General features: G+C 39.3%; 1 protein-coding gene across 6 annotated transcripts in view; it reads left to right on the top strand.

Annotated features, from left to right (window-relative positions):
- Positions 1-12,973, top strand: part of LOC309663244 (aldehyde oxidase 1) — a 121,972-nt gene that overhangs the window by 11,444 nt on the left and 97,555 nt on the right. For 5 of the 6 annotated variants that reach the window (XR_014265171.1, XR_014265172.1, XM_082466862.1 and 2 more), the window contains exons 2-5: positions 8,839-8,973; positions 10,848-11,023; positions 11,957-12,034; positions 12,745-12,830. Coding sequence is in view for 4 of the 6 variants with exons in the window: in XM_082466862.1 (XP_082322988.1) it covers positions 8,839-8,973; positions 10,848-11,023; positions 11,957-12,034; positions 12,745-12,830 (475 nt within the window). In the remaining 2 variants the exon portion in view is untranslated. Of the gene's footprint in view, positions 1-6,051; positions 6,190-8,838; positions 8,974-10,847; positions 11,024-11,956; positions 12,035-12,744; positions 12,831-12,973 lie in introns of those variants that run through there. The other variant, XM_082466859.1, reaches the window with a different exon arrangement.

Here is a 12,973-nt window from a genome sequence, read left to right on the forward strand (position 1 = left end):
TTTGCCCAATAAGAACCTGAATTTAATCCTGAGGAAATATCAGACAATCCCAAATAGAATGACATTATAATTTAGTTGGCCTGTACTCTTAAAAATGTCAAGGTCATGAAAGACAAAATAAGAATTTGTAACTCTTCCAGATTAAAGGAGTCTATAGAGTGAAATTGTCAGAATAAAATGTATTATAATAAAAATACAAGTTTATTTCAAAATAAAAGGTTAAAAAATGTAAATATAATTCCATGTTATATAGACTGTCTGTAAATTATTCTAACAAGTCTAGAAACCTTTCTGCAAGCTGATAGAAGTATATCTTCTGCATAGCGCTGATTATGTCCTTTTCCTGCTCAAAAATGTACCTGTGTCCTTATTGCAAAATAACTGCCCCATCTTTCTTTCCCTACCTAGCCCTCTATATTTACATCATACCTGAGCTGAACTATTCGTTAGAAAATTTACTCATTTTTATCCATATTACTGCCTTTATCATACCCTTCTCTCAAAATAAACTGCTCCTTCCCACACGCTGTAGTTCTCATCTGGTGAAACCCTCCTCATTCTTCAAGACCCCCGTATTAGATTCCTGTGGCTACTATAACAGATTCCCTCAAACGGGGTGGCTTAGAGCAACAGAAATTTATTCTCTCACAATTATGACAGCCAAGAGTCCAAAATCAAGGGGTCAGCATATCTGCACTCCCTCTGAAGGCTCCAGGGGAATCTGTTTCTTGCCTCTTCCAGCTTCTGGTGACTGTTGGCATTGCTGAGATTGTGACTGCAGCTCTTTCTGTTCCATCCTTCTCTGCATGTGAGTTTGTGTGTCAAATTTCTCTCTGCCTGTCTCTCATAAGGACACTTGTGGTGAGATTTAGGCCTCATCTGATAATCCAGGATAATCTCCTCATCTCAAAATCCTTAAATCTTCAAGGACTCTTGCAAAATAAGGTAACATCCATGATTTTGCCTTATAAGGTAACATTCACAAGTTCCAGGGATTAGGAAGTCAATATATCTTTGGGGGGGCATTTTTTCAACCTACCACAACCCCCAGGTCACATGAACTGTCCCCTGTGTGGCTTCCTGGATCTACAACCAAATAGGAATCATTCTTTCCTTTGCTACTGTCGTGGCAATGAACCTGGACCACCTTGTGTTGTTATCATTGTATGTGTCAGATCTGGTTGTCTCTAAAATTCTTTGACAGCTCAAACTTTCCTTCATTATAACCTCATAGGACCTAGCACCTATTAGCTGTTTATCCTTTTTTCTAACTTCTACCACTGTCTATATAGTGCATTACTTACACATTAAAATGGCAAATATGATCTTAAGAAAACCACCTATGTCATTAACCCTAATAAAATTAGGATGATAGAGAAGATACATGATGTTTTGTGAGTTTAAAAAATTATGAGTTGTCCTTTAATTGAGAAAAGTACTTCATATTTGCTTTAACGGTGAATGTAGCAAAGTTTTCTACAGCCAACTGTTACGATAAATATTTAGCTACTTATAGGCTCCTGCCTTGGCTGAGAAAAATTTGCTTTGATGACCCTATTTGTTTGAGTTTATTTATACTCATTGTCTAAATTTTTACTTTGGGAGAAATCTGCAATCTAGTGTATTTATCTTTTCCCTCTCAAATTCCACAGTGTTTTAGTCAGCAGGCAACCGAGTTTGAACCCAGTGCTTTTTATATTTCTTTCCATGACTAACTGTATCTTAAGAGATCCTAACCTTGTATAGTGGTTGATATGATAGCAGCTGAGAGTTTTAGGCACAAACTAATTATTTCCTTTCATTCTGTTAGAGAAACTGTTTACAGAGATGGGGAAGTTTTGGTTCTTGTCTAAATAATGTCCCTGACCTTAGTTTTTACTAAAGCATCAAAATGTTTTAAATGTAGAGATGGCTTTTTAAGGAAGCAACTGTTTTAAATAAAATGATAGATAATAGTCTTACATTCGTATGACTTTGAAAGCTTACAAAGCACTTTTCTTTTTAAACTCATCTATGTCTATATCTGGTCTTTCATCTTTTCTTCCTGCCTCAGAGGAAGAGGCAACCCTTCAGCCCATGGCTTAGCCCTTGTTCCAACCTCTGCATCCATGGAACTCTGCTGCACCATCCTGTGTCATCCATTCTCCTTTTCTACCAACCCTTCCTCCAGCCTATGCAAAGAATACAAACCCTCCTTCCACCTGGATGCCCCGGAGCTATTGTCACTTCTTTTTTCATCTTCAACGAATTGTCTGCTGTCTCATCTTTGCATGCTCTCTGCTGCATCCTAACTGTTAACCCCGGAGCTGTTTGGGCTCACACCTCCAGCTGCATAAGACAAAGTTGGCTGTCTCCTCATTGAAATGAGCTCCTCTCTTGGCCTCTGTGAAGCCTATGTCTCCTCTTCCCTCTCACTGCCTTTCTTGCTGCCCTTTCATCTTTCCTCCCTGCACTGATGCTTACCAGGGTTCTACCTTCTACTCTCCTTGTGCTTCTAAACACTCTCCCTCCTTAACTTAATCGATTCCACTGATTTCTGTTACTGTTCACTGCTGACTCCCAAGTCCAGACATCTCTTTTGAGCTCCACGTTTTAAACCTGTGTGTCTGCTGGATGTTACCTCCTACACATCCCAAAGGGACTTCAAAACAGCAGAATTCATTATTATCCACGGCTGCTATTCCTTCGCATTTGCAGTGAGGAGTAGAAGGGAGACGGGATATGTGATAAGGAAGGGTGTGGACGGAGACCACTTGGGACCCTCTCCAACAGCCAGGGGAATGTCCTCGTGGAGAGAACTCTGGAGATGTGGGCTTCAGGGCCCTGCGTTGTTGGATGGTGCATGTAAATGTAAGCCCCTTAGTAAAGCTAGTGAGCACAACAGCTGACTTTGCAATCCCTCCCCAAGCTTCCAGCTTGTATGGTTTGAAGTTTATCACTGGAAATCTTGAAGAAAGAAATGCTTAAGTCTTTTTGGAATTCCCTGTGGAGGCACAGAGTAGAGGTTGGGAAGTAGACGCTGCTCCCACCCCTCCCTCTCTCTCAATATAGTCCAGCACGTGGACTAGTGTCGTGTAGGTGAAAGAGCTGCAGTGAGAACTACTGCTAGAGGTTATGCAGCCAGACAAGTGATAGACCAAGACCCCTGATGATTTTATCCTTCCCCAGAGAAGCCTCCTTCCACACATACATATACCTAGAGCAGAGAGAAGAATGCTTGGTGTCCCTATTACATCTTCCCTATCCTTGCCTAAATCAAAGAAACAGTCTCAAATCACCTCCAGTCTCTACTTATAGAAATGTATGGGAATGGATAGTTTGCCCATCAGCCTCATTGATCTTCACCTCTAGCATAATGCCAAAAGGGACTCCCCAAAAATGTATACTGAAGAAAAAGAGGAGGCTGGCAAGCAGGCAGCCTGATGAAATTCACATGATGGACGCCGTGCCTCGAAACCGAAGTGGCAGATGACAAGTCACTTATCCTCTTTCAAAGAGGCCCAGGCCAGACTGCCTGGGTTTAAATCCCAGCTATGCTGCTTACTAAACTTTGCAGAAGTTACTCAAATATTCTGTGCCTCAGTTTCCTCAACCATAAAAAGGAAATAATAGTACCTACCACATAGGATCGTTGTGACAACTTAGAAGGCATATAAAGGGCCTGACACGGGGCTTAGGAAATGGTAAGCACTTGACAAATGTTATCTGTTGCAATTATAATTATTACCTGTCCCTCACCGGGCATAGCAGGAAGTCTTCTCATTAATGAGAATAGAAATAATGGTTGTAGTAAGGTAGCATCAAATACTGAAACAAACCTTTGTCATTCTTTTGGTTGCCCAGCTCAAAATGCCCTTCCTGAGTCTAGGTGGGAGGCAGAGATGGCCTCTCACTAAGAATCTGATAAAGCCAGATACAGGCTGAATGTTCAGGACTCCCTTGCAGCTAGGGTTTGTAGCCTGTCATCCAGGCTTGACCAGTCAGGCACATCCAACCCAGGCCTAGCAATAGGAGCTAGTGATGCCAAGTGGCAGGGGTGGGGAGCACTGCCATACAGTATGCCCACTCTTCCCAGAGGTAGCAGCAGTGACAGTGATGGTCCCCACAGCAGCATTCAAAGCCACTGCTGGCTGTGCAGGATCAGCAGCATCTTCACAGGCTGTGACTGTGGCTGGGTCCTTGTCCGCTGCCAGAGCCCCTGTTCCTGCCTGTTTTCCAAGCCTGTATCTCTATACTCTCCAGAAATGCTTTAAATAACCCAGTGTCCTTTTCTGCTTCTATCAGATTAGGTTAATTTTTCTTGGGCTAATTTTCAACCTGCCAGACTGATATGGGTTATGAGATCAGATGGTTTAATAAAATATATGTACACTATTTCTACTTTGTTTTATTGGCTTATTGATTTGCAGTGTGCTTCTACGTGGCTCCTGTTCAGGGACTGTTTTTCTTGGATGATTTTTGTTTTAGTAGTGCTGAGATGGTAAAGAGGATTGTTCATTCTTATTGTTGTTTGGCAGGAAGCTTTCCTCTTCTCCCTTTCCCTCCTTCCTCTTTTTTGGTGTGTGTTTGGGGTATGGGTCAGGACAATCAAATTTTAATTGACTGGAATCTACTCTTAGGTAGAGAAAATCAGGTGACTAATGAGTACGAAAATTAAGGAGATTGAGAGGAGCAAAATCAGTGCCCTGTGCAGGAGAGTATCCCAACACAACTGTGAACTCATTTAATTTATAGATAAGGAGCTTGGAACAAAGAACCCAAAGGTAATGTGTGTTCAGTACAGCTAACTGTATCTTCACACTCCTAGCCCAGGGCTTCTGGCTCTATACATTTGCCTCCACCTAAGAGGCAAATGACCTAAAAGCAAGTTGAGGTCAGGTTAAATTCAGCCCAGTCAATTACACTTTTTAGGTTTATGATTTTGTATGATAAGAATTTACATTTTCAAGAGCTTTTTATAATTTACAGGCATTTGGTTCATTAAATTCTCTGAACTGCTCTGACATAAGGTACATATAATATATATTGAGCATTTAATGTGTCAGGCTGGGTACACAGGATATAGAGCTAGTTAACCCCTTGATAACCAGAAATTTCTATAATCAATATATTTCATTTTAAACCACTATTATTGAAGTTTTTACTGTAGTATAGACTGTTATTTTAGCAGGCAGCCAATCAATAAAAACTGTTCTACTTACACAAGACTCACATGGCTAGATCTCAATGGAGACCAATCTTGAAATATATTTAAGATCTAACTCAAAACCATGTTTTGCATCATTTGTCTAGATTCTCTAAAGTAAAATGGAAAGTTGTGATTCTCAAATGTCCCCAAATGAACAAAATATTGACAAGAATATGAAGTTGACTGCATCACTGTATAATTAATTATTAAAACCTAGATTTAACAAGCTATTTTCGTTTTCAATCTAATGGCATACAAAGAGGAAATTTTATTCTCTGTATAGTTTTTCTAAATTCTTTGTATGGATTATGAAAGTCACTTGTGAAAGGAAACTAAGCTAATTGACCTGTAACATAAAGTGAGTAATATATATTTTTGTGTAGCTCTGAATCACAGAAAATGCCATTCTTGTATATTTAGCTAAAACAAACCATTAATATAAGACCTAAGTATTAATGAGATCCAGGATTTTCAACGAAATTTCATTGCCGCTTTCCCCTCGAAAAGTTAAAAGAAAAATGGAGAGGGCTTTTAAGTGGAAACTAAATGACGCTGCTGGCATCATAGTGCAAAGATGCAGAAGAACTGGTAAAATGTGGGCGGGCAGCCTCACAGTAACGTCAGAAACAACAAAAACTTTCCAACAGGCTTCAGGTGGCTGTCAAGCCTTTTAAACATCTGACTCACAAAGGTAGCTTTATCAAAGGAGCGTTTTCTTTTTCAAAAACATTAGGAAACAGCGCAACAGAACCTGCTCAAAGCCTTCCACCCAGGCTGAGTCGCCCCTGGCTTGCCTGGACACGCCCCCTTCCATCGCCCGCGGCGAGGTCCCTCCCCTTCCACCTCCCACTTCCTGGTAACCAAGCTGCTTTGCGCCGCCTTCTCGGGACCTGATTGGCTGACGAGGCAACCGTTAACGGCTACGGAGTTTAAACCCAAGCCTTGGCCCCGAGCGCTGGGCTCCGGGAGCTGAGTGGTGGTCCCACCACGCTGAAAAAGCGGTAAGTCGGTGACCTGTGACATTTGGCGTGGCCTTGCCCTGTCTGGCGGGACCCATGCCTTTCCTGAGCTGAACCTCCCGGCGCTGCCCTCCCGGGTCTCTGGCCCGCCGAGCCGCGCGCGGCCCGCGGCCCCGCCCACTCAGCCTCGGGTCTCCCGGCCCCCGGGCCCAGTGCTGGCTCGGAGGGGCTTCTTGAGGAAGGCCCTGGTTTGGATCTGAGTCGCTGCTTCTTGCCCCTGGGATTTGAGCTCTCGGCTCCATGAGGGGGGCCAGCCGCCAGGCAGAAACCCAGCTCCTGTAGGAAGGGATTTCTGTCTATATGACTGCTCTACTGCTTTTAGAACAGTATCTGGCTCACTGTGAGCGCTCAGTAAATAGGCTGAATGAATGTTAGAGACTGCTTACTCAAGTTCTTGGAGGAGCCCTTTCCTTTGGAGAGCTCGATTAAAAGGGAGGCTGACTGAAGGCGAAGCGGTGATAGACGACTGGGAAGAACTTAGAACCAGAACTGGGTCTTGACGCACAGGTAGGATTTCGGTAGGCAAATAGGGACTGTGATTTTTCTAGATGAGGAATCCAACTCAGGAGAATTGGATGTGGGATTGAGTAGTTCTGCTTTAGCCGAGATGCTAGCCAGACAAGAGCTACAGAGTAATAATATATAGGTAATGTTAGTGAACGCTCTGTGCTACGTCCAGTACTAGGCACTGTATATGCGTTGGCTCATTAAGTCCCTACAGTGAGATGCTCTGACTTTTTATAATTTTCTAAGTCTGGAAATTGAGACTTGGAGATGCTAGGATCACATAGCTATTAAATATTAGAACTGGGGCACCAACACAGTCTAACCACTATTTATAATACAGTCGGCTCTCCTGTCCGACTCTCGGGTTCCGAATCATCTCCTTCAACCAACCGAATCACTGATGGAAAAAATTGGGGAAAATTCCAGAAAGTTCCAAAAAGCAAAGTTTGATTTGGTAATTGCCGAGCAACTATTTACATAACATTTATATTGCATCTACAACTATTCACATTGTATTAGGTACTATAAGTAATCTAAACTATGCAGAAGGATGTGCCCAGGTTATATGTAAATACTATGCCATTTTATATAACGGACCTGAGCATGGTGGATTTGGGTATCTGTGGGAGTCCTGCAACTAGTACCCTGCAGATACCAAGGAATGACTGTACCTCAATCTCTGTATGGTAAGTCACCCTGGAATGGGTACTCCAATACAAGGGACCTGAAGCTGAAGAATGCCTGGCATATGTCAGGAGCAGTTAGATCTTGGTGGCCACTGTGGCTTGAGAGGAATGGACTAGGGGGAGAGAAGGAGGAATTTAAAGTTACAGAAATGGGAAGAAGAGCAGGTGGTGGAGAGTTTTAGAAAGTATAGATTAATACACGGTAGTGAGGGCAGGAGTGGAAGTAGGGAGGTAAGAGGCTATTGAAATAATTCAGGTGAGACATGTTAGTGCTTTAGTCTAGGTTGGTAGCAGTGGAGATACTGAGAAGTCGTCAGATTCTAAATGCATTGTGAAGGTAAATTGGGATGTGAGAGATTTTTGACTAGAGCAACTGGAAGGATGGAGTTGCCATTAACTGAAGTGGGGAAGGCTCTGAGTGAAGCAGGTTTGGGCAGGTTAAGTTTGATATGCTATTTTAGTTATCCAAGTGGAATTGTGGAGTAGACAACTATATGAATCCAGGGAAGTTCAGGAAAGAGATCCAGACAGAGGACATAAATTTTGGGGTTCTTGATATCTAGGTAGTATTTTAAGCCATGACTTAAATACATAAAATACACCAAAAGATTGAGGGTAGATAAAGAGAAGAAATCCAAGGAGAGAACTTATTATAGGTTGGAAGAATCTGTAAAAGAGACTGGAAAGAAGCAGCTAGATAGCTAGGGAAAAAAAAAAACAACCCAGGAGTTTGGTGTTCTGGTAGCTGAGGAAATATCGTTTTTGAGGAGGAAAGAGAAATTAACCACATTAAATGCTGCTCTTAGATCAAGTTAGATGCGGACTGAGAACTGACCATTAGATTAGCGGTCTGGAGGTCATTAGAAACCTTTGCAAAAGCAGTTTTGTTGGAATTGAGTGAAAGCCTGAGTGAAATAGGGTTACAAGAAGATTGGAAACTGAGTATAGGCAATTTTTTTAAGGAGTTTTGCTGTAAAGGCTGCAGAGAAATGAAGTGTATGTCCGAGGATGAAGTGGGAACAGTCCCCATAGGATTAGGTATATTTCTTCTTTGCATGTCTCTAAGGTTACACTTCTTACTTTGTATCACAATAGAGTCTGTGCCCACACTGGACTGTGCATTCCATGACTATGCCTTCCTATGCAGCTGTATCCTGTTTTTTGTCCCCAGTGTCTAGCCTAGCTCCTGGCAGGCAGATATAATGATATAGGTTTGAACAAAAAAACAAAGTCATTTACCTTTTTAGGATTCTACTTTTAAACCACTTTTGATTATATTCATACTTTCAGATTTTATATGAAGCGTTCTGCAAATACTTATGTATAAAGTATATTATTTAAGTCATGATTTACTTCTTAGAATGTATTTATCAGTTATCCTTTTTCCATTTATTAATAGTACGATTTCCTGCTTGCTTGCTTTCTTTTTTTACTTCAGTGATGGAGTACCCAGTGATGGAAACTGGTTCACTTTTTACCTCAGGAATTAAAAGACATGTGAAAGAGAAAAGAATTTCAAAGGCTGCTAAGTTGAATGTTTCTCTTGCTTCAAAAATCAAAACAAAAATAATAAGTAAGTGTTATTAGTCTTAAAGTATACTCACATTTTTACTTTTTTCTGGAGAATTGATATAGTATTTGATACTTTTTCAAGTATAGAAAATGACTAAAATGACTATTTTGTTAAATGAGACTTTCTCTATTCAGTTCTTCCTCTCTCCTTCAACTCCTGTTAGTTGGATGGTTATGATGATTTACTGTCAGTGGTGACAGCTGAATTTTCAGCAGTGAGGCTGGGGTGGCCCAAGGCAGCTACCTCCTACACTGTAAAGAAAATACCAACGTGACATTTCTGAAAAAGAGCTGAAAAAAAAGTGACGGATTGTCCTTCTGACATATTGCAGCATTTGGATGATGGGTAATCTAGAGGTGGTTTTCCCAGATAGTGTGCTGTAGTGGGTGATTTTATGTAACCAAAGCTCATCCTGAGGGCACTGAGCTCTTTGGAGATGGTGTTTCATGGATTCTGGAGCTAAGATGTCAGAAGGCAAAAAAAAAAAAAAAAAGGGAAACGCCCCAAGATAAATTTTCATTACTTCTGAAAATTATCTCAATGATTCATTTCCATCTTAGCAGGATTGGGGGAGGTTTCCAGTTGATCAACACGTGTGAAAAAATAGCCCAGCCTCCTGAGTATCTTTAAATCGTAATGTTGCTCCTACCCAGGTCTCTAGGACCATCTTTTGTATTAGATCACTTTCTATAGTGGCAGTTTCCTATTCTCTTTGGCAGGACCATTGCACGCCCACTGCTATGAAGGAATACACTGAGTCTGAGGAGTGCAACAGGAAAATGTTATTAACCTTTAGCTTCTGGAAGTCCTAAACTGGTTCTAGTCTATTTCCACTTGATATGTCAAAGGTGGCTGTCTGAATCTACTTTCTTTGTGCCAAAAATAAAGTACTTTTTGGACTCTGTTTTTTTTAGACGCCCAAGCTTTCCCTGAGTATTTTAAAAAATAGTATTATAAACTATTATTACCATTACTATTACTATAGCTATTAATACTATTACATAAAAAATATATATTACTATTATAAAACATATTACATATACTATAACTTTAAATCCACGGGATGTGTTATTGAATAGTGGCATGTAAATCAAAATTATGAAAATATAATTATGCTTTAGGTGTACTAAGGGAACACTATATGTAAGGTGAGCGTTACCAAGGAATTCACAATTAAATTTCTTTTGCTAACAACGGGAAAGCATTCTGATTTAAATTATATTTACATAGTACTTGTAAAGAGAAGGGGTCAAGTTTAGATTGCAATAGATGCCTAGAAATAAGAGGTAGGATATCTAAGGTGGAGGTAGAAGATCCCACAGGGTTTAGATGATCTGTCCAACATTACAGTAAGTATGCTGCCTTTCTACTTGAGGTTTTGAAAAATGGACTTTGGGAGCATTAATTTGTTCAGTTCTGGAGCCACAGAAACTGGCTCTAAAGTTTTCACAGATTGGCTACCCTAATTTCTCTAGGACATCTTTAGTTAGAGCTGTGGGATCAGCTTCTGCATTCTACCTCCTAGTCAAAAGTAGGAAGGAAGGCAGAGCAACAAGTGTCAAGATTTAGTTTTTGTGACTGATCTAATTATCTAGAATACTGTGTCTATATTAGAGTCCTCTTATTCCTAACTCTGTATTCACAAACATTCTGCATTTCTCACAACTCTTATTCACCTTCTATCTAGCTTTTATTTCTTCAGCTCCAAACTCTGGGTACATTTTTTTCAAAATTCCATCTGTGTTTTCATGCTCTTCTTTTCTAACTTCAGCTAAAACTTACAAAGTGAAATATGTTTTGTCCAAAGTAGTTTTATTAAGGAATATGAAAATGTATTAAGATGTTCAACATTAACTCTTACAATTTTTTTACAGACAATTCTTCTATTTTCAAAATTTCTTTAAAGCACAACAACAGGGCATTAGCTCAGGCTCTTAGCAGAGAGAAAGAGAATTCTCGAAGAATTACAACTGAAAAGATGCTATTGCAAAAAGAAGTGGAGAAACTGAATTTTGAGAACACATTTCTTCGTCTAAAGCTAAATAATTTGGTATGGAAACTATATTGTGTTTGAATTCTAAAACTGTATTATTTTAGAAGCTCTAAATGTTTTTCAAACCTGTAATTAATGTAAAAAAATTATTGAAAGAGTGTGCCATGTTAATGGACAAACTGTTAATGGGTAATAAAATAGGTGTCTTGAATCTACATTCTAAGTGTGTACTTGTGGCTCTGCAAACTAATATAATACCTTGATCAACATTTGATTGCTTATCATAAGCAAAACTTGATACATTAATATATTTTAAGAAGATGGGCATAATTCCTCCAGTGAGTTGAAAGGAGGGAAGTTCCCTGAGTGTTTGTATTCTCTGTTAATGGCAACATTCCACTGGCTACAAGCCAAGTAGAATGAAGATTGTAGTCCTTGCTTTTCCTTCCAACTTCCAACTCTGTCCACAGCAGGGCAGTAAGAGCCAGTGCTTAGCTAGGTTATAGCTACAGCTATAGCTCTAACTCCAAAATGAGTAGAAATTAATTTAAAATGGAAAAATGACTTACTATACTTCTTGGAGGTTAAATTCCTGTGGCTGACAAACTGTGTTCAGTTGCCACATGATGTATTATTATTATGAGAAGATTAAAAATGTAGGAAGGGACTTCCCTGGCGGTTCAGTGGCTAAGACATTGTGCTTCCAATGCAGGGAGCTCGAGTTCGATCCCTGGTCAGGGAACTAAGATTCCCACATGCCGCGTGGTGCTGCCAAAAAAAAAAAGTAGGAAAATTTATGATTGATAGCTCAAAAGCATTCAAAACGTGTGCGTATGTGTCTGTGTCTGTGTCTGTTTGAACTATGCAGTGTAGCACCTTTTTAGCCTAATGTGATCTGTTATTTTTTAAGTCTTCTCAGCTGATGGTATTTGTAAATGTATGGTATAATAAACTCCAAATCTTAGTTGATTAGAAGGCTCTTTATTTCAGAATAAGAAGCTTATAGAAATAGAAGCACTCATGAACAATAACTTGATAACTGCAATTGAAATGAGCACTCTTTCTGAGGTAAGTAGAATTTGTGTCTAAATAGTGTAATATTTTTAGCATTATTGAGGATAATTGAGATAAGTTAAGTAGCATCAAGGTTAGAGATGCATATCTTAAACTTTATACCAAGGAATGGAGATAATATTAATTTTAATTGGCTAACAGCACATTATTATTTGATACAATTGGTTATTGAAATTTTTATATAAAAATTAGCTTTTGATTAAAAGTAACACAGGATTAGACAGCTCATGGAACACAAGACAAAACAGACTCAAAAACATAAAAGATATTAGTAGAAAAGTCGTATTTCAAATTAGGGAAGAATTTGTATTATTTTTAAAAACATGGACACAATCGAAAAACTATTAGGGGAAAAAATAGAGGTAGATCCTAGATCCCCATGTTCTTCAATGGTCAAATGTATATGTAGAAATATTGTATATGCATGAGTATAGACGTGTGTATTTATTCATAGGCATAGAATAAAGTTTGGGAGGTTATATACCAAAATATTAGTAGTGATTATCTTTGTATGGCATGATTAAGGATGAACTGTGTTTAACCTTATCATCACATTATTCTCATTAAACTATTGAAGGCTAAATGCAAGAATTGTTCTATTACTGTTAATATCCTTGTATAATTTGGTACTTTAATGACAAACATGATCTAATGAGATTAGAAATTTCATTCATTTTCATTTTCTTTGTTCTTTTCAAAAATAGTTCCATCAGAGTCCCTTTCTTCTGCCAAGTAGCAAGAAGAAACGGGTTAGTAAACAGTGCAAATTGATGCGTCTTCCATTTGCAAGGTAATTGCTTCAAAACTTGGTTAAATACTGACTGGTGCACTTTTACCTGAATTGGACTTCGAAAAGTTTTTATTTGGTTTGCTTCCTCGACACAGAAAAACATTTAAAAATAAATAATGAAATACTTGTCAATATTGTATCAG

This window comes from Balaenoptera physalus, assembly GCF_965194825.1.
Source record: "Balaenoptera physalus genome assembly, chromosome: 6".
Taxonomy (NCBI): Eukaryota; Metazoa; Chordata; class Mammalia; order Artiodactyla; family Balaenopteridae; genus Balaenoptera; species Balaenoptera physalus.